A 19,822-nucleotide genomic window follows, 5' to 3' on the forward strand; every position below is an offset into this window, starting at 1 on the left:
CTTCCGCCTCCTCACTGAGGTGTTTCAAACCAGGCGGGGCCTCGGTCCCAATCAGGGAGGGCGCCGCCGATGAGGTGGACATAGACTCCCACTCTGAAGAGGGGTCAGACTCTGAGGCAGGTACCCCGAGTTGATCAGAGAGGGGTGGGAAAGGGGGAGGCGCTAGTGCTGGGGAGAAAGTCTCCGCTGGCAGTGCGCTATCGTCCAACAAGGAACGGGCCGTCAGGCCCGAGGCAGAGCGTGGGATAGGGGGCGGTAAGAGCAGACCACCAGTAGAGGTAGCTACCGCAGCCTGACTGACAGCGGCCGGGGCCGGGCGATGCAGTCGAAGGCTCTCTGCCTGAGAGGGGAAAGTTTCCTCCCCGGGCGGAGCCCCTAGTGCCGCGGGAGCACGGCTCGTGCCGGCTATGAGCTCCCCGCGTGGCGGCAGTGGGGCCAAGGGCACTGAAGAAGCAGCGGTCGATTCGGCCGGAAGGCCGGAGAGCGACCAGCCTCGGCTCTCTGCGAAGCGGCTGAACACCTCAAAGAGTTCAGCTTCACTAGGCTGAGCCCTAGGAGCCTTCTTCTTCTTTTTGCCCGAGGTTTTGGACTTCTTGGAAGAGGGAGAGGCAGAAGGGGCCGTGGAAGGCCTTTTCTTAGCCTTCTTCTTCCTCTTCAGAGTCCCAAGGGACGAGCTTAAGGGCTGTCCGGCCGGTGGGGTGCCGGTCGAGGACGCCGCCGAAAGCTGCCAGTCCCGAGCGGGAGGCTCAACCGGCGCCGCCCGAGCGGACGGGCCGGGGAGGGTCCCAGTGGTGGTAGGTGCCGGCTTGCTAGGAGCGCGGGCAGTTACCAACCTAGGGCCATGCACCCTGGGGTGCTGGCCGAGTCGGAGGGAGGAGGGGGCCCGCGTGGTGGGCAGCCGGGGCGGACCCGCAGCTGGCGCACCACCGCTCCCGAACCCCGCCGCCGCCGGCCTGGGAGAGCCGGGTGGTGGGGAACGGGCGGGGCCGAGGCTGGACGCCGCTGCAGCCGCAGGGCTGCGAGCAGGCGGGGTGGGGGCGGCTCGCATGAGCGAAGGCGCTCGTGGCGGCACCCCACCGCTCTCTGTCACCATGGGCCGGCTAGGGCCGGGGGACGAGAGGCCAGCCAAACTCCGGTCAGGTCGCCAAGGACGACCACCCTCCTCCCCCGAATCACTTCCCTCAGAAGCGAGAATCTCAAGGGGCGGATCGGCGGAGCCGGATCCGAGCCCCTCCGGTTCAGGGACCGGCAAAGAGACTCCCTCCGCGAGGGAGTTCCGAGCAGAAAGCTCTGAGTCCGTCGGCCGTGCGGCCCCGGACGGAACCAGGGCCGGAGCCCTAAGTATGGGGGGGTGGGAGGATAGCCAAGCCTCCAACGTGGCCCACAAGGGGTCTGACCAAGTGGAGCACGTGGGACAGGGACTAGATCGGGTGCACGTGCGATGCAAAGCGCAAACTGGATGTGCGTCCCAATCTGGAATGGCCCGGCGACAAGAAGTGCATCTAAGAGTCATCCTGTATAAAAGAGAAGAGGACTCAGTTAGCAACAACATAAAGAAAATGTAGACATGAATAAACATACAAGTATCTTTACAAGAAAGTGTATGTTAAAACAAGGGACTCAAAAACCAAGTCAAAGTAGGCTTAAAAGCGTACAAGACAAGGGGCGGGAATTGGGCCGAGCTGGGCCGACAAAATTATCGTTGAAGGCTCAGCATAAAATACCCAAGAGACAGTAAACAAACATGAAACATGTGCGAAAAGGGTGAGAAAAACACCCAAACGAAATATAAAAGAAGCCCCAGAGGCGCGCCATAGGCGTGGGCCACCTCAATAAAGGCCTAAGGGGGGCACGACCCACATGAAACATGCACGGAACCGAGTCTGGGGACGGAAACCCAAAGACAAGGTGCAATTAAGTCCCAAAGGGCTAGCCATAAGGTCTACAAACCATAATAAGGACCCTAATGGCGTGCCATACGACTACAAGTTGAGTAAATATGGCCAAAGGGCTTGCCATAGGTCAACGATCGGTAATAATGACGCTAATGGCGTGCCATAGCCCAAGCATGGCGAAGATGGCCACCCACGGCCAGCCATAGGCTAACTACGGTAACGAGATACTAACTCACGGCGTAGAGCCTACGAAGAAACCTCGATGTTTCTAACACCTTCAAAAAGGTCAAAAAACACCAAAAAACTCCCGAGAAGGTATAAAAGCATGAACGGGAGGAGGAAAAAACATAAAAGGAACGACAAAAAGCCGAACCGTGGTAGGCTAAGACGAGAAAGGGGGAAAAAACCCGCCAGTGCGTGGCGAGAAGCGAGGCACGGTGCACACACCATACAAACGTATGGGGCAGCGCGAAACAAAACCGCGGAGGTTTGGATCGAAATAAAATTCACGATTTCGCCCCTTTCTCGGTAACAAATGATGACAAAAACGATCTACAAATGTGATACAACAATCAAGGAGCAAAAATAAGGAAAGATATTGCCTGATTGCTGGGGGATCCCGCTGATGCAGTCGGGTTATCACGAGAGATCGAAAACACGTCTAAACGCGATGGAGGGCGAACAGGGAAGAGGAAGAGTCATGGCGGGTGACTGGTTACGTGCGTACGGGCGGACGTGCGTGCGGCCTGGGGGACACGGGCGGTGTAAGGTAGGCTTACTGTGTAAAAGTTTCTTTGTTCGATGTTAGGGCAATTATCGGGATAATAGCATACTATAACAGATAGGTGGTCAGATGTACTGATGTAGATCTACTTTCACCAAAAACAAACTTTAAAATCACCAAATAAGCTCGTACATTTTGGTTGAAAAAGTGTGACTCTGCATGGTGAATATGCTAATGAGCAAGTCTTGGCGGAGAGTCATACGTCGTCGATGCACAACTCTTCCCAGCCGTGTTCTGCTCGTTATCCGTACGCTCCCTAGTTTACCCGGATGCATGAAGACGTCGGTGGCTACTCCGACTTGTATTTGACATTGTTTCTACGTTGTGTGTGTGTGTGTGTGTGTGTGTGTGTGTGTGTGTATGTATTGTGTATTATATTCGCACGTGTGGACGGTACAACTAGATGATAGATCTACGGTAGATACGCGTACGCACCCCGTACGCGGTTTGCCCTTCGCACTTTTCCAGTCTCAAGCGCAGCTGCAGCCCTACCTGTCGCCGCTCATGCATGTTCTATAGTACGTACAGAGTGTACATATTTGTAGGTAGAAACGATTCTACACAGGCCTGCTAGTACACTACAGGGGCGACCGCATTCAGCGTCGTCTGGTCAGGCTATCTTACATCAGTAGTTTTGCTCGAATCATGCAGAAAATTTCCCAGGAAAATCCTTTTTTCCGTCCCAGTCCAACAAAAGTATCGTGAAAGGTGAGCTGTATGGCTGGGAAATATCGGTACAACGATGCCGAACATAAGAAACTTAGGGCCTACAAAATCTCGAAATCGTGTTGTGACCTACCTGTGCGTGGACAATTTGTGAAGCGATGTTTCTACGTGGACCGGCAGGCTGTGGCCCTCGGTTATAAACCGAGAAAACTCCTGAAACCAGATGCAATCCTGACCATTTGCTCACATGAGTTGTAAAACAGAAACACCTCGAGCATCGACTTCGAAGAGAACCGAGGGAAAAAAGCGTAGAGAGGTAAGGAAAGTGGCTAGCTATGTTTAATTTACCGTGGGCCTGCAGCCGGGGTTGGACTGCAGTACAGTGCCACTGAGCTAGCTGCTGCCAGTGCCGACTGGACATGCATGGCAAAGTGGAGCGAAATCATATCCCTACGACCCCCTGTGTTTACCCTTCCCGGCTCACGTCATATTTTTTTTTTCCGAGGAAAGGCGATTATCTGACTACTTACAGAAATATTGAGATACAAACAATATTTTCTTTGAAGAATTCGACTCTCTCATGCACAGGTTATCTTCGGTTTGAATGCCAAAATTGACTGGACGGAGTCGAGTGTATACTGTGTATGTATACATTGGTATGGTAAGGATTTGCGCGCGAGAGTGGTTTCTACGCTATGAAGTATGCAACACGGACGGAAGCTGGAAAACGACCGTGCCTATTTGATGTCAAGTTCATGGTATATTTGGTTTAAAAATACATATAAATTTATGTTTACAATATTAATTTTTCGTAAATTATATATATCTAAGCTTGAAATATTTTGTTTGAAATTATAAAACCACAAACTTTCACATTATATGATAAAATTGCAACTAATCATTTGAACACTTAAATTGGTTTTTAGAGGCACGGCTGTCAACTTGGTGAGTAGGGCATGCACTACGTAGCATCTTTTTGCCGGCTCTTTCACGATCGCTTGCAGGAATTATTTTTCAAAAATCGCGTACGGAGACAATTTTTGATGTCCAAGCATATAAATTGGTGAAAGTTTATATTTTCTACTCTTCTTAATTATCAGTACAGTGAAAATCTCAGGACTGCTTCCCTTTAAGAGAACCTGTCTCCCCCCCCCCCCATAATACCAAAGAATATTAAATAAAAATAATTTTCTCTCTCAAATCCACTTTTAAGGCCCTTTAGATCTATTTCCCCCTGGAGTAATGTACAACTCATTCATAGTGAATAAAGAGGGGAGAGAGAGAAAAAGACAGACAGACAGAGAGAGACATACAGAGAAACAAAGAATGAACGTGGGAGGAGGACTTTAGTAGGGCAAGGAGAATTCAGACAATAATACTGACACATTCCTTGATCCATTTTGGGCTATGCAGCCTTCTCACCAAAGCAATGATCAAGGATAAAAGCCTTTCTTGATCAAGCACACAGTGCAAACACAATGGAATCTGGGGGTCCGAAGAAAATTCTCTAGCGTCATTTCTACCAAATACCAATGTCGGCTGTGGCTATAAATGCAACAGAGTGTGGCAAAGGAAGTGGTGTAATGTTGTTCTAAAGAAGCTGAGTAGCAGGAAATGGCCGGTGCTATGACTGTAGAATAAGACAGGTCAAAGTGAGGTGTTTTTCCTTGACAATTTATTTCAAGTCTTCATCTGCCATTTTTTTACTAGAATTCTACTTCTACAAATTGAGGGTTTTACCAAGTTTTTACACATTTACATGTAAATTTTGGCGAAGCAAATCACTTTTAGTTGGTAGAGTAAATGCCATGGTTGGCACAGAAATCACTGACAAAGAAGCTGTATCAATTTTATCAGTCGCTGTCTTGTTTCAAATGTTAACCCGTTGAGGATAAGTCCCGAATATACTCGGGCAAGCATCTATGGGAAATGCGTGTTGTAGCAAAATCAAACCGTCCTCAATAGGTTTTAAACAAACTGCTAGCCAACAACTTGATCTGACATGATGGTACCATCCAATGCATCCAGAATTGTAGCTCATTAGTGTCCAGTACATTTCATGATAATATATTATGTTCAAAACATGGAATGTGTACAGATATAGTGATCATAATACATGTACATATGTACAGTATACATGTGTACACTAATTTTGTGAATTATGCAATAGGAGTTCATATTAAAGTTGAGTGGCTTAAGCCTGCCAACCACTACGAAAAACAGAAAATTCACTGGTACAATGTAAGTTTAAGTGTGTGTGTGTGGGGGGGGGGGGGGGGGCAAGATTCCATCTTAATACCTAGCTCACAACACTGAACTATAATTTTGCACTCTAGGTCATTGTCTCTTTTCACCAACCCACACACATTTCATTGATAAAAATGGTTTCAGGAACTCTCAAGACTAAAGCTTTTGGGTCACACGGGTTATAAAAAAACAAAAAAACCACACACACTGTACAAAGTGTATTAAAGCAAACATGTGAATTCACAATTTAGTCACTGACTTCAGACATTGAACGTAAACCGCCACGTCACTGCAAAAACGTGAAAAAAATGAAGGCCAGCATAACAAAAATATATTCACATGACTCTTCAGCTTAAGAAATGTCAAAGTTTGGTCATCATGCCTGAGCGACTTGAGTGTTTGTTTGCATATGGTTTGATATTACCTTCTGCAACAGTGCCACATGTGAGCTTCTGTGAAGGACACTAAATATAAACAGTATGCTACAAAGGTAAAGAGACGACAAAAACATTTGTGAAAAAAATAGGATGTATACATCTGAACAAACATGTACTTCATGGTACAGCTGATGAAAGAAATTTTATGGCAAAAATCCAGCTTGTTACATAGATTTTATCAACTGTTGTGTGATAAAATCTTTGAAACAAGCTGAATTTTTTTCATCCTTTTTTTATTTAATTCAGAAAATTTCCCACAAAAAACCCAAAAAACAAATGCAGTTTCATCACTCAGGGGTAATATGGAAAGAGATAAAAAAGACAAAAAGAAATTGCATTCCAGTCACAAATCCTGCTGAAAGTTTCCCAGATGCATCTCTGCAGACTTGTTTGTTGCAAAACTTGGCCAAAGGTGTATTGTGTGTTGATGTTATTTTCCGGTGGCTGGCGAGAAAGTCTAAATACTTGTGGAAATGTTGCTGGAATCTATCATCTGGAAGGCATGATTTGATTATAAGCTGCAACCATGTATTTCAATTCTGATATGGAAGAAACAAAGAGAGAACAGAAAAGGTTCTGTGAACTTTCTCAGATTCTCATTGGATGACTACATAGCCTATCCAAGTGAAATTAAGAGTCTAGTTTTTAAGCTGTACAGTGAATGTCAAAATACCTATGGTGATTTGTGCATTGTGACAGGGCTAAACTGTACTTCATCATCAATGTACAATGAGTTTATTTCTATTCCAGACAACCTATCACCCCCTCCCCCTTCCTCCTCACGAATTATAAATGAAGTCAAGTACTAGTGCATGTTCATGTTAGGATAGAAGATCAAATGCAATCAAGAAAGATGTTTTTTTCCCCATATTTGGTCCATATATTCATTAGAATGACTATGTTTTCTGTTATTACGATGCACAATGTTAGGAATCACATAAACATTCCACTAATAAGATTGTAAATATCTCAAAATTTTTGACAGTACTTAAATCTTTGTAGCTTGTATATACGTGAACATACAGGTTTCTTTACTGTAGATCTCAAAGACTGCAGTGTGCAATTTTAACTATTAAACTGTGAAGTAACCAGAAATTTTGCGTGTTATGCACATGTACCTGTTATGCTTTACTGTATACAATTCTTCTTTTTTTAAATTGATAAACCACTTTCAGTCAATTTGGCAAAGATGTATTTCACATGGCATATAGCAAGACAAGTGTTCAAAAGATACATCCTGTTGTCAAAAGCTGTGAATATGTAGGATAGGCAGTTCTAGATACCATTTGTATAGGGTTCTGATGAGCTATGTACACTGTACTTATTCGAATGTCATTACGAGCACTTATATCTCCTCTTCCATGTAAATCTGTATGTTGTTGTTTTGGGGTTTCCTTTTTCTTTTTGTTTTGTTTTTGTTTTGTTTTTCTTGTTTTTTCTGGGCCTATATCTTACTAGCATTTCAGTAGTTGATATCTTAGTAAAGAACAAGATTGTGATGACAAGGTAAAATCATCTGTATCTTCACAACAAACATTGCCATTCTTTGATGACTCATAAGTCTGCACCTTGTACAGTCAGACCTTTTCTTTCTTGCTTTCTTTTTCTCCCTCAAATGCCCCCCCCCCCCCTCCCATCACCACCACTACAAAAACTATGATTCCGGTATTATAACATTATTGAAACGTGCTTCCGAGTCCTTATCGCCCTTTTTTAAGTAGTGCATGGTGCACAATTTTGTAACATTCATCACAGAGCTTTTTGTGCAAACATTTAGCCCCCTGGGCACGACAGCATCAATTCCTGTGTATTCATCATCAATTGCTTTAGGGGCATGTTGTACGTGCCATGTGAACCCATTGCGCCCTTCTTGTGCCAAAACATAATCATGTGACACATCGGATTATTGAGCACTGATCCGCACGATTTCATTTTCACCGCAGCAAACAATGATTATTGACAATTAGAGAACTATAAATGAATAGACTTTTTACGGTGTATCTACGGAGTGCAGTTTATATTGGTTAAGTAGTAGAAGTTCAGATTTTGCTTTTGTGTTTCTCTTCCACAATCCTGATAGCAAGTTGACACACATCAGATACAGCGATGCAATTCAAGTAGCACAGAAGATTTTGACTTATGTGTAAGAAAATGTTTGACTTATATGGGAGCGAAACCTGCACTACGAATGACGTCATCACGCGCTCGAAGCCTGAGAAAGGCCAACATTCTGTGTTGTGCAGGTGTGTGCATGCACATCTGTCTAGGTGTACTTGTGTGCATGCGTTTGTGTGTGTGTGTGTGCGTACAGGCTGTAGGCTTCTTTTCTGGGGACCTACCCCAACAAGCATCTGCTTTTCTGTAGGTATCCCTACACATTGTTTTTGATTCCATATGAACATGATATACAGCACAGATTGATTGACGCACGTCCTATAAATTTACTCATTTTGTATGAGGTCAGGTTCATTTTGTATGGGATAGATTTTCGTTACCATTGTTATTACTATTCAATCTGTAGATGTATGTCATGAATGTACATATTTTGTGGAAACTTAATAAATGAAATGAAATGTACATGAGGATGGTTTGGTAAAGGTGTAGGGCCTTCCTATATGAGAAGAGATGAAAAGAAGAACTCCTCATGTCTGTAAATTTGTTTAGAGTAGCAGAAAAGATAAGGGTGAGTAAACTGATACACTGTACCCCGTTTTAATACAGTCCCCCAATACGAAGAGAACCTCTGGAGAACCTCTGGAGAACCTCTGGAGAACCTCTGGAGGACATGCCACATGAAAACAAGTGATAGAACTTTGGTCTTCAACCAAGCACGGGTGAGAGAAACCCCTGTTTAGAGTTCCTGCTTGTCTAGCATGAAGTCGGCATACGTTTCTATGGAAACCTGCAGCCGTGGGTTTCTCTTTGAAAGAAGAGGCCAGTATGAGTGTGCATTATTATGCATACATGTGTCCACAGACAGCACAGGCCACTGAAAGAGTGCGTCGTGTCTACCCCATGACCACTGAAAGTTTTCTTGTCTGTGGTATTAAAACACAGAAAGAACTTCCGGAGGCTACATGTACCTCAAACTTGTGCGAGGCTGTCTAGCACAACATACACTGTATACCTCAGACTCACTCCATGTATCTCCAGACTCCTGCCTTGTGCTTAGTGCCATGTCTGTTTAGAGTCCCACGCATCCGAGGTAAACACGGCACAACCTCTAGGAAGTTGTGCTGTTTTTGGGGGGACTCTACATGGGGTATGAGATGGTATGGGCATGTGGTATTAAAGAGAGATGGAAGCCTCTGGATAAGGCGGCTTATAATCCTTCCAGTGTCTGATACAAGACTACCTGGGCAGACCCTCAAAAACCTGGCAAGTGACAATGGAATACGATTCAAAAATATCTTGTTTCATTGGGTGGATAGCACAGACCAGGCAGCCTGAAGAAAGGCTAGAAAGGAAATGAAACTTCCTATCTTGCGACGATGGAAAATACAATGTAGATGCTACAAATATGACAATAAGGATATTTTCCCAAAGTTTAGCTGCTAGTTGGTGCATCCATTGCTGTATCTTTGTCATTGATACGAGTGGCATGTTATCAAATGAAGCATCACATGCCATACGTGACAACAGAGAATAAAAAGCTTGAACAGATAGTGGCTACACAGTTTGAACAGTCACAGTGCATAACCCATGACACATTCATGCAAGGTGTACGTACCTGTAGATTATGTGTAGCAAATGTCAATACTCCATTATCAATGGTACTCTAAATTGCACAGAGATCATTTACCGCAACTATTTTGGGAAGCAGAGGACCATAGAGTACTTTTAAGGATATGTGGAATGAGAACAAGGATTTATCACTACCATGTCACATAGCTGCAAAGTACATGTTGCATGCCACAATTACACTCTAAAGGCTTTTTTTTTCTGGGTCCATTACACCAAGTATGTTTTTCCATTGGCATGAGTCCTCCCACACAATATAGCATGATAAATCATTCTACCTTAGTAAATTGGTAATTTGTTACACCTCAAACTTCTCACTGACTCGATAAATTACAACAGTTCATGCACCATTAACCCATATAGAACTGGCTTCATGCACACTACAGTCTGGTGATAGAGAATGATGCGTAGAATACATCAATACAAAATTATCGTCATTAGGTTTTATGAAGCAAGGTATACACTTATTAATCAGTTTTTCCTGAAAAATATTTTTCTTACTTGTTCTTTCCTTTGATTGTGGCCTCCATTTTTAATATTTACAATTCTCATGCAGTGTAGCTGAACTGCTTCTAGAATGGCATCCTTTTTCTGTTGAATGGAACATGAAAAGTTGCACAATTTGCTGGTTGCTAGGCATCAATTGTTCGTGAAAGCCATCAATTGTTCATGAAAGCCATCCATTCCATTATAACACCTGTAGGAATGTGTATTGTAGGTCATGATTTTGCGAGGTGTCTTAAAGACCCTGTGGTGTGGGAATACCATGGAGAGGGGAGGCTGACCTGGCTTGGGTATATTCGAGAATCCCTGCGACATATTATTTCATACAGCTTTGCCGCTGATTTCTCTATAAGTACACTTACATTGTACAGCTGAAGAACCTTGACAGGAGTCGACCATTTCCTATGAGCACATGATTCGCTGCATATATTTGATATCTGCTAAACCTTCGGAATAACAAACCATCTGAACAACGAACCTTATTTCATTTTCCGATTAAAGAATCTCCAGAATAATGGATCTTGGGAACGTCAAACTGTACCCGTAGAAAATCACCACTGCAATTGCAATTATTCAACAGCCATTTTGTCAGTATAGTAAGTATTGTGAGATTTTGTTGGACTCACATGTTATACATTTTTTTTCAACTTGTTCATGCCATCATTACTTATGATGTAAATAATTTGTTATAAAGGTTATATAGGCATGATACTGTTTTCATTTATTACATAGATTTTGTACATAAATTGTATATTGCACACTTCCTGTTGAGCTAATATAAATGCAATGGATGTATAGGAATACACTGTGCTATTATGCACTGCAAAGCAGAGTTAAAACATCAACTTCATCCAATAATTTGTTTGTGAGTGCATGTGTGTCAACACAGATATTATACAGTTTTTCAAGATACTTAACAAGTGTGAAATGCGCAATATAAACACTAAAATTGCATATCATTGCTGTTTCGCTCATCAACGCTCCATTTAACATCTAATGAAAAGGCCATGCATTACGTACATGACAAGCAGGTCCTTAAATACGAATGTAGTCCACCAGGGATCACAACCTCTATTTAAACTCCATCGTTTTCATTATCAAAATGAGAAAAATACTGCCTGCAGTTGTCACACTAGTTCACATCAGGCATCATGACACATACACTGTATAGCACAACAAAGACTCCTTGACTTATGTGTACCTTCCTAAATTCTCATGTATCTTACTCATGTATCTCAATGTGAACAGCAATGTGAACATCATGCAAACAGGAACATAACTTCAAAGGCAAAAGTGGCAGGAGACATGTCAAGGTCAGAGATAGTTTGATGTGTGTAGATTTGTTTCATAGCACAGAAGGGCACACATTTTGTACTTCTGCTTTGATATTCTCTCCAAACAAATTTACTTGTAGATTGTGCTCTGTAAAACCAACCATAGCTACAATTTAAATTGCTAGTTTGTCCCAAAGTACACATACATGTATGTAGTTTTACTACCACTGAAACTACGTATACCCTCAGCATTTCACTCAAGCAAGTTCTTCTGAAACTTCTCATCTTTACATGTTTTAGTGAGTATCAATGCAGGAACACTTTTTTTTTTTCTTTCTTTTTTTTTTGTTAAACATCTAAAACTTTAATGAAGAAGATTAAAAAAACTGGAAATACTGACTGACAGGTGGTTTTCTTCAGTTTAAGATTACTACTAAAATGCAAGGCAAAATCTTAATGCCTGTACAACCATTCTAGATAACGATCTTGTTTTCCATTTTCACACATTGTATGACAACATTCTGCTCACATGAACAACCAACAATAAGGGGCATTAAAGAATAGACAAAAAGTTCTGGAGCCTTCTATGGGGGTGGGGATAATGGAAATGCTTTGAAAATACCAGTGAACAGAAAAAGGGAGTGCCAGGTTTTGTATGATGAGCCTTGACAAGGCATTCCTCTTGTAAATATGAAAATAACTGTACAAGGATTAGATTACACCTGTACAGGTACCGTAATAATATTCATCCACCATGAAACACACTAAACTACTACTCAAAGAAAACGGGTCATAGAGTTAAACAAAAAGAAAAAAAAAGAAAAAAAAAGTCTGTTAGGCAGAGTTGAAATTTCTTACTTTGTAGTAGACAATGAATACTGCCCTCTACTGGCAGGAGGGAAATGACCTCAATTTCAACTTTAACAGGGGATTGAGGCGTTTAGCATCATTTTAATACATTAAAGGGACTGTACAGTACTGGTTGAGGTGGGGATTCATGTTTTGAACATTGCTAAGTGAGATAATGAGAAACCTCTTATGAAATATGAAAGACCATGTAAATTTAAGAAGGATTCAATGTTTATTTGATGAATATTGGTTTTCAAATGGCTGAGATATCCAAAAAAGTGATAATAATAAAAGGCAACAGGCCACCCCTTTTATTAGGATCTCTTTGTTTCACCTTGCTTTTGGATATCTCAGCCATTTCAAAACCGATTTTCATGAAATAAACTTTTGATTCCCCTTAAAATTGCATGCTCGTTGACATCTCTTAATAGAGTGGTTTCTGAATATCTCGCAAAACGTTAAAAGTTAAATCCTTACCTCGACCTGAACTGTACATACCCTTTAAACTTATGAATCCCCTCATTTCTCAGAAAATATAGTACTAGGTACAGTTTTTGTTGATTTTGTTGTTGTTGAAACAATGACTTTCTCTGTAATTCATTTCAAAACAGGCTTCCCCAGGTTGTGTTTGTTTCACTTGTAGCATCACTGCCTCCAGCTTGTAGTGATTTTGTTTTTCATCTTTAGCACTACCATCATCGTTATCACTTATTACCAGTCAGAGAAATGCACAGGATCCCCACCCAAGGTGTGGTGCAGGCCACTTGCATGGGGAGGGCTGCTGAGTTCCATGACCAGACATGGCACAATCAGTTCTGGTGAACACCACTGATGTGGCTAAAGTTAGGTTCACATGCTATTCCTAAACTTCAAGTTTATGTCAAAAACTTAACTCTCGATGATTAGTTTGTAGTTAAGCACCATGTGGGCGCACTCGAAAGTTAGCAACCTTAAAGTTTAGTCGATGATTAGAACCACGAGACATCTTAGGGTTTACGCTCTTTCCACAAGCCAAGGGGGGTCCCCACTTGTAGTTTCGCTCCATGTGGACACAATAATCAACAAGCTTGTGAGTGAGCGTGAACCTTGCGTCTCGTTTGCTGCGCTATTTTCCATGGGCACAAGGTCATCTATGTGTAGCAAAGACTCTGCACTTCCGTTGTAATCATTAAGTGGGGCTCGCTCGTAAGTTGTTACTTAAAGTTTAGGTGAGCGTGTGAACCCCCATCTTGAATTCAGGAGTGGAGCTAATCATCGACAGTCAAGTTTTCGATGTAAACTTAAAGGGTGTGTACAGTTCTGGTCGAGGTGAAGATTCAAGTTTTGAACATTCCTAAGTGAGATAATGACAAGCCTCTTATGAAATATGAAAGAGCATGTAATTTTAAGAAGGATTCAACGTTTATTTCTTGAAAATTAGTTTTCAAATGGCTGAGATACCCCACAAAGTGCTAGTAATAAAAGGCGACATGCCACAACTTTATTAGGATTTCTTTGTTTCACCCTGTTTTTGGATATCTCAGCCATTTCAAAACCGATTTTCATCGAATAAACTTTTGATACCCCTGAGTACTGCATGCTCTTTGACATCTCATAGAGTGGTTTCTGAATATCTCGCAAAACGTTAAAAGGTAAATCCTCACCTGGACCAGAACTGTACACACCCTTTAAAGTTTAGGAACAATGTGTGAAAATACATGTGTAACTAAAGTGTGCAGAAACAAACCTGACAATGAGGGCAGCCTTGCCGTTTATGTCATCCACTGCCCACAACTAGGCCATGAAAATTCCTCACCCATGTAGTAAGTATCATGTCATTATATACATTTCTATCACTATGAACATGATAGCAATCACTGCATTCAATTCAAACTACATTATCATCACCAACAGCATAGTAATAATACTTTTTTTCTTTCATCATTATCATCATCACTATCATCTTCTTAATCATACCTACCATCATCATATCATCATAATTACTATTTTTATCAATTCCTCCGAGTTATTATCATCTTCATGTCTTCTACAACTAAAGGTACAATAGCATGTATCCTACTTGTACATAGAAAAATTGGGCACATGGTGAGGTTCGATTTATAAATTTAGATAAAATGACGGACTATCAGTTTAACCCGATAACAGAGGTCAGCATGAAATGTGCACCACCTAATAACAAATTGTCATGACTGCTGAAGGTAGACATTTTTATCAGTGGAAGATTGATTTTACTTCAGTAGCTTTAATAGTGCTCACATATAACGATACACTTCCCTTTCAGATGGAGTCATAATCATACAAATGATAAAACTTACAATAATGATAATAATAATAATAATAAAACAAAACAGCTAAATCCAGCATCTAGGGGCAAAATGACTGCCAAAGACAAAGCCGCAAGATCAGCACAAAACGACAAAAGTCAAATTAGCATTAAGTTTGGAACACATAACCACAAAAACCAAAAATTAAGAGGAAAAAAGCACAGATTATTTTATCAGAGGCCAGAAAATACATACTTCAAAGCCTCTCTTAAAACTCACAGTTTTCACCTGGCAATCAATTGCTAACTCTCTTGGAGGAGTCCGCGCCTTTGAATGTTTCTATAACAGATGTATATGGCACTATAAAAATGCTGTGGATCATCATCATCATCATCATCATCACCATCATCATCATCATCATCATATTTTGTGTCAAAATGCTGATGTATCATAGTGGCTTCCTGCTACCTAAATCTATAATTTGGGAAGGAAATAAAACATCAATATCACTATCAAAGGTGGTATTTTAGCAGCTATTGGTGACCTATTTTTCTTGTGTGCAATTTCTTTTTCCTGCTTCCAGGTGAAGAGGTGCATTATTCTGTGAATGCATGTGCATGCGTGCATGATACCCTTCAAAGACAGTAACAAAAGACAGTCAAATTAGAATAGCACTGATGCTTTGAAATGACCTTGAATAGAACGTGGTTGATAAGTATGCCAAGTTTCAGGTTGATCCCATAATCCCCTCAGAAAGCTTGCAATAGAAATTTAAATCCACAGATGGGAGTGATTCAGAGCACTTCAATAGATTCCAATCTTCATGACTGACTTACCTAAAGACTGGATTTACAATCACTTACTTCAGTGGGTGTAAAAAGATTCCAAATCTGCAGACATTTGATTCCACAAATACAAGTGATTCAGCACACTTCAGTAGACCTTGGTCTTTAAGGATCTATTTCCTACAGACTGGATTTTTGTATCACTTATTTCAGTCGGATAAAGGCACACATTGGTTGAGTTGGCAGATCATTCAAAAGCTGTGTACTTCCTCTATAGAGATTTGACTCTACCTCAACAGTGTAACATATATGGTGACTTTTTGATGTTTTGTGGTGCAAGGTCGCATTCCCACAAAACGCTTGGGTAACAATATTGTATGTAATTCTTCACAGGAAGTATTGTTTATCTAAATTTGCTGGCAGTGTGTTATGCAAGAGCATCTGTCTAATGTAAAAACCTTTTTAACTTGCATTGTCAATTGTTTACATATGTTTGTACGTATACGCATATTGTTTGTTTGTTTGATTCTCTATATGATATTATGCTCTCATGTAACATACCAAATCATTGTTTCCACAGTGCCAAGAGCATCTTTTTAGGTAGAATGAGTGCTTAACCCGTTGAGGACGGACTGATTTTGCTACAACACGCATTTCCCATAGACATTTGCCCAAGTATACTCGGGACTCGTCCTCAACGGGTTAATAAGAGTCCATTATTACCTATATTATTACCTCTGCCAAGGGAGGAGGTTATGTTTTCATTACCGTTGGTTCGTTACCGTTGGTTTGATAGTTAGTTAATTAGTTTGTCTGTACGCAAAACAACTCAAAAAGTAGTCAACGGATTGGGATGAAACTTGCACGAAAGGTTGAGAATGACACAAGTAACAAACGATTAACTTTTGGTAGTGATCCGAAAATTTGGGGGGAATTTATGAAGGATTTTTTATATTTGGGCAGGTAGGGTCAATGAACTTGGGAGTTCAGGCTGCGCGTATTCGAGGTTTGCATGTGCGCACTAAATTGCGTGCTCTAGTTTCTGCTAGGGCAAGGCGCGCCGTGCAGCTGAGGGTTTATGACGTAACAAAGGCTTCTACAATATATTGGGAAATCGGGCGACTTTCAGCACACAATGCTAGAAGTACGCATGGGTGGAAATTACTGGGGGACATTTCATGAAGCATTTTGTCCCACAACTTTGTCGGACAAATTTGCTGTCAGCCAATCAGATGCAAGGAATTCTGTAGCTTCTAAAGGCACTCAATCGTGGCGAGTGATTTGTGCGGCACGGAGACGAACGCAACACGCTGCCTCCCCCATTCTGCATCAAATGTAGTGACCCCGAATGAGAATAGCGCTGGCTCAATGGGTCAGTGAACAACACACTATTAAACCTACAAGAGCTCTATGCTACAAATCTCCTAACCCAAAATGGCTGTCCGAGCGAGCCACGAGAGCTTCCGAATGGATGCACACTCTCAGTGCGCATGCGCATGAAGAGAGGCCAAAAGAGCCACGCGTCTTCTGGCCTCTCTCCTCCAATCACCGCAGCTCGCGGTGACAATGTTTGTGTATGATGCGTACACACACACACACACACACACACACACACACGTGTCTCAGTGGCAGCATTGTCCCACACGTTTATGGATATAGCACCGAGTCTGGCATTGCGCAATTGCATGCACAAACTTCGGTCGTTCGGAGTTTACGTACCATAAGGGATGGCGATTGGCTGCCTTTAATCGCTTGTCAGACATAATATCTGACAAAAAGCTTCTTGAAATGCCCCCCCTGATATCAGCTCTAATGGAAGAACAAGATTAGTGGTGGAAAATGAGCTGCATACTTGGCGGAGGTCTGCGCTCTCAGAGTGCTTCTCTGGTTATCACTATCACTATCATCATCATCACCACCACCACCACCACCACCACCACCACCACCACCATCATCATCATCATCATCATCATCATCATCATCATCGTCATCATCATCTTCATCGTCGTCATCGTCATCATCATCATTATCAAAACCTAGGTCTGACACCTGCACGCCTATCATCACTTATACATCATACTGAGGGAAATATCTCATGCGGAGCACGCATGTACATCAATAGGGGCGGGGGAAAGATTCAAAATCAGGGGGGGGGGGGGCTTTCTTTTTTTAACTGTTTTACTTCTTCTTTTTTTTAGGCATTAAGAGATACTGTATTCAAGTTTTCAGGGAGCCTCCTGCAGAATACAGAGGACTTGGCAGCTGTGCACTCACAATGTGAGACGGTCCCACACACTTGGAAGGTTTATATCGTGACTGTTCATGTCCCTCTCATCCAACGTTAGCAACGTCACCTAAGTTTAGAATGCTCCAAAAGTGGAATTTGGTGGGCACTGTACATACAGCTTGTGTGTTAGAGGTTCCCGCACACCCCAAGGTTACAGTGGCAGTTATGCCCTCTCAGCCACTTTGGGCATGGTCTCAGTGACCAGTAACACCCGACTCAGAGGGACATGAGTCGAAGTGCTTCAGGAGCACACCTTGGGCACTGCTTTGTGAATAAATTGGGTAGGAAACTCATTAAATCAGCAGGCAAACTCATTGAAATTTGAATTAGTCTGAGAGGAGTGTGGTCTAATGCTTCTGGTCAAAACTCACCCTGGGTAGGGGTCGGCCACATTGAAGCGCTTGCACAGTAGCTTGTCAGGATGCCATTCCAGTGAGTCACGGGTAAGCTGACCAAACATCTTCATTTCGGCTGCTTTGCTTTGGTCGTTTTCATCACCCTGTAACAAACCAAGAAGTGAAAACAGGGACTTTGACGAAGTTCGGGTAAAAGGTGTCTATCATTTCACTTTTTAATGGCTTTGGGGACATTTTTACCAAGGATACTTCACTAACAGTTTCAATTTGATGTAAGTCCATTCATAGATCTTTCTTTACTCAGAAATGAGGACTACGTTTGTAGCTTTGCAATCTTCAAATTAGTCAAGAAGAAAATATCAATTCAGTGATACTCACCCCTGACCTTTCCAATAGCCCCCCCCCCCCAAAAAAAAAAACCAACAACAACAAAGAGAGAGTCCTCTTTTGCAGGCAGCCGCACAATTTTCAGGCTTATATGATATTTGATAAAAACAGTTAAAATCTCCCCACACTACCTAGAATGATTCATTACACTTGTTACAAACCATGAAGAACTAGCATGGGACACAGTATATCCCAACTTGATGATAGTTTAAATCTCTTCCCACAAACTCATGCTTTGCAATCCACAACCCATTCCTTAAAAATCAGTACTTATCAGGCTTCGAACCTATGACCTCCTGATCACCGGACAGGTGTCATCTCTACCAGACCACCAAGCTTTGTCCGACAGCAAGTGCTGGTTCTAATCCTTATAGCATGTAGCAGGTACTGCGTAATTATTCAAATTCATGAAATTCTTCCGTCAAGATGTTTTCATTGCAACTGATTGATAAATTGCCCTACATCATGCCCTAATAAGCACTGAATTGATCAGTGTTTTAGTAGTAGCCATGATAAAAAATCATGGACGTACGTACTCAAGCAAGATTGGAACCTACAACCTCCTGATCACCAGACAGGCGTCATCTCCACTAGACCACCGAGCTTTCGCCCAACAGCAAGTGTAGGTTCTAATCCTTATGGTATACGGATTATACGTACGCCCATGATTTCTTTATCATGGCTACTACTTAAACGCTGATCAATTCAGTGCTTATTTACATCAATGTAGGGTAATTTGTCAATCAGTTGCAATGAAAACACCTCGACAGAAGAATTTAATGAATTTGAATAATCAGGCTTGCAGGGGAAAAAAAAAGAACAGCACAATAAGACTCACCCCAGTCTCTGCCTGCACCTCTACCGTGTCATCCGCATCGCTGTGCTTGGCGCTCACAAAGCGGGATGCCATCATGCCCGACATGGGGCGGTACAGGGCCGCTGCCCTAGCAAACTCCTCCTGCTCCTGCTGCCGTTCCCACTCCGTCCTGGAGTCTCCTGGAACCGATCCTGGAGGAATAAAACAGCTAGTGGTAAATCATAAGAGGACACTCCGACTGCCTCCAGTGAAGTTCTGTGAAATCACACCACACTAAGCACTTATAAAGTGCTGTGATGTGGTAGAAAAGTGTTATACGTATAGACTATATAAAACAACAACTAAATGAATTTCAGCTATCCAATTAGTCGATTGCTCATCACATGACGCGCAATTAACAGTACTGCTGTTGAGCCTGCAATTCTTTTCTTCCTTAGGATGAGAAAAAAACAAAAACATATTATTGAAATACTGATTATTAAAACATACTAGCTTCTAGCTCTGCTTGTGTATGTTCCACATTTTAAAT

General features: G+C 42.1%; 1 protein-coding gene across 1 annotated transcript in view; it reads right to left on the minus strand.

The window, feature by feature from the left end:
• LOC139721434 (G patch domain-containing protein 1-like) overlaps positions 1-19,822 on the minus strand; it is a 136,500-nt gene that overhangs the window by 87,335 nt on the left and 29,343 nt on the right. The window contains 2 exon segments of the mRNA XM_071632749.1: positions 18,105-18,232; positions 19,315-19,484. Of these exon segments, the coding sequence (XP_071488850.1) occupies positions 18,105-18,232; positions 19,315-19,484 (298 nt within the window).

The sequence above is a fragment of the Diadema antillarum genome, unplaced genomic scaffold (assembly GCF_040938485.1).
Source record: "Diadema antillarum isolate AM-2024a unplaced genomic scaffold, OU_Dant_1.0 scf00000143, whole genome shotgun sequence".
NCBI classification, from domain to species: Eukaryota; Metazoa; Echinodermata; class Echinoidea; order Diadematoida; family Diadematidae; genus Diadema; species Diadema antillarum.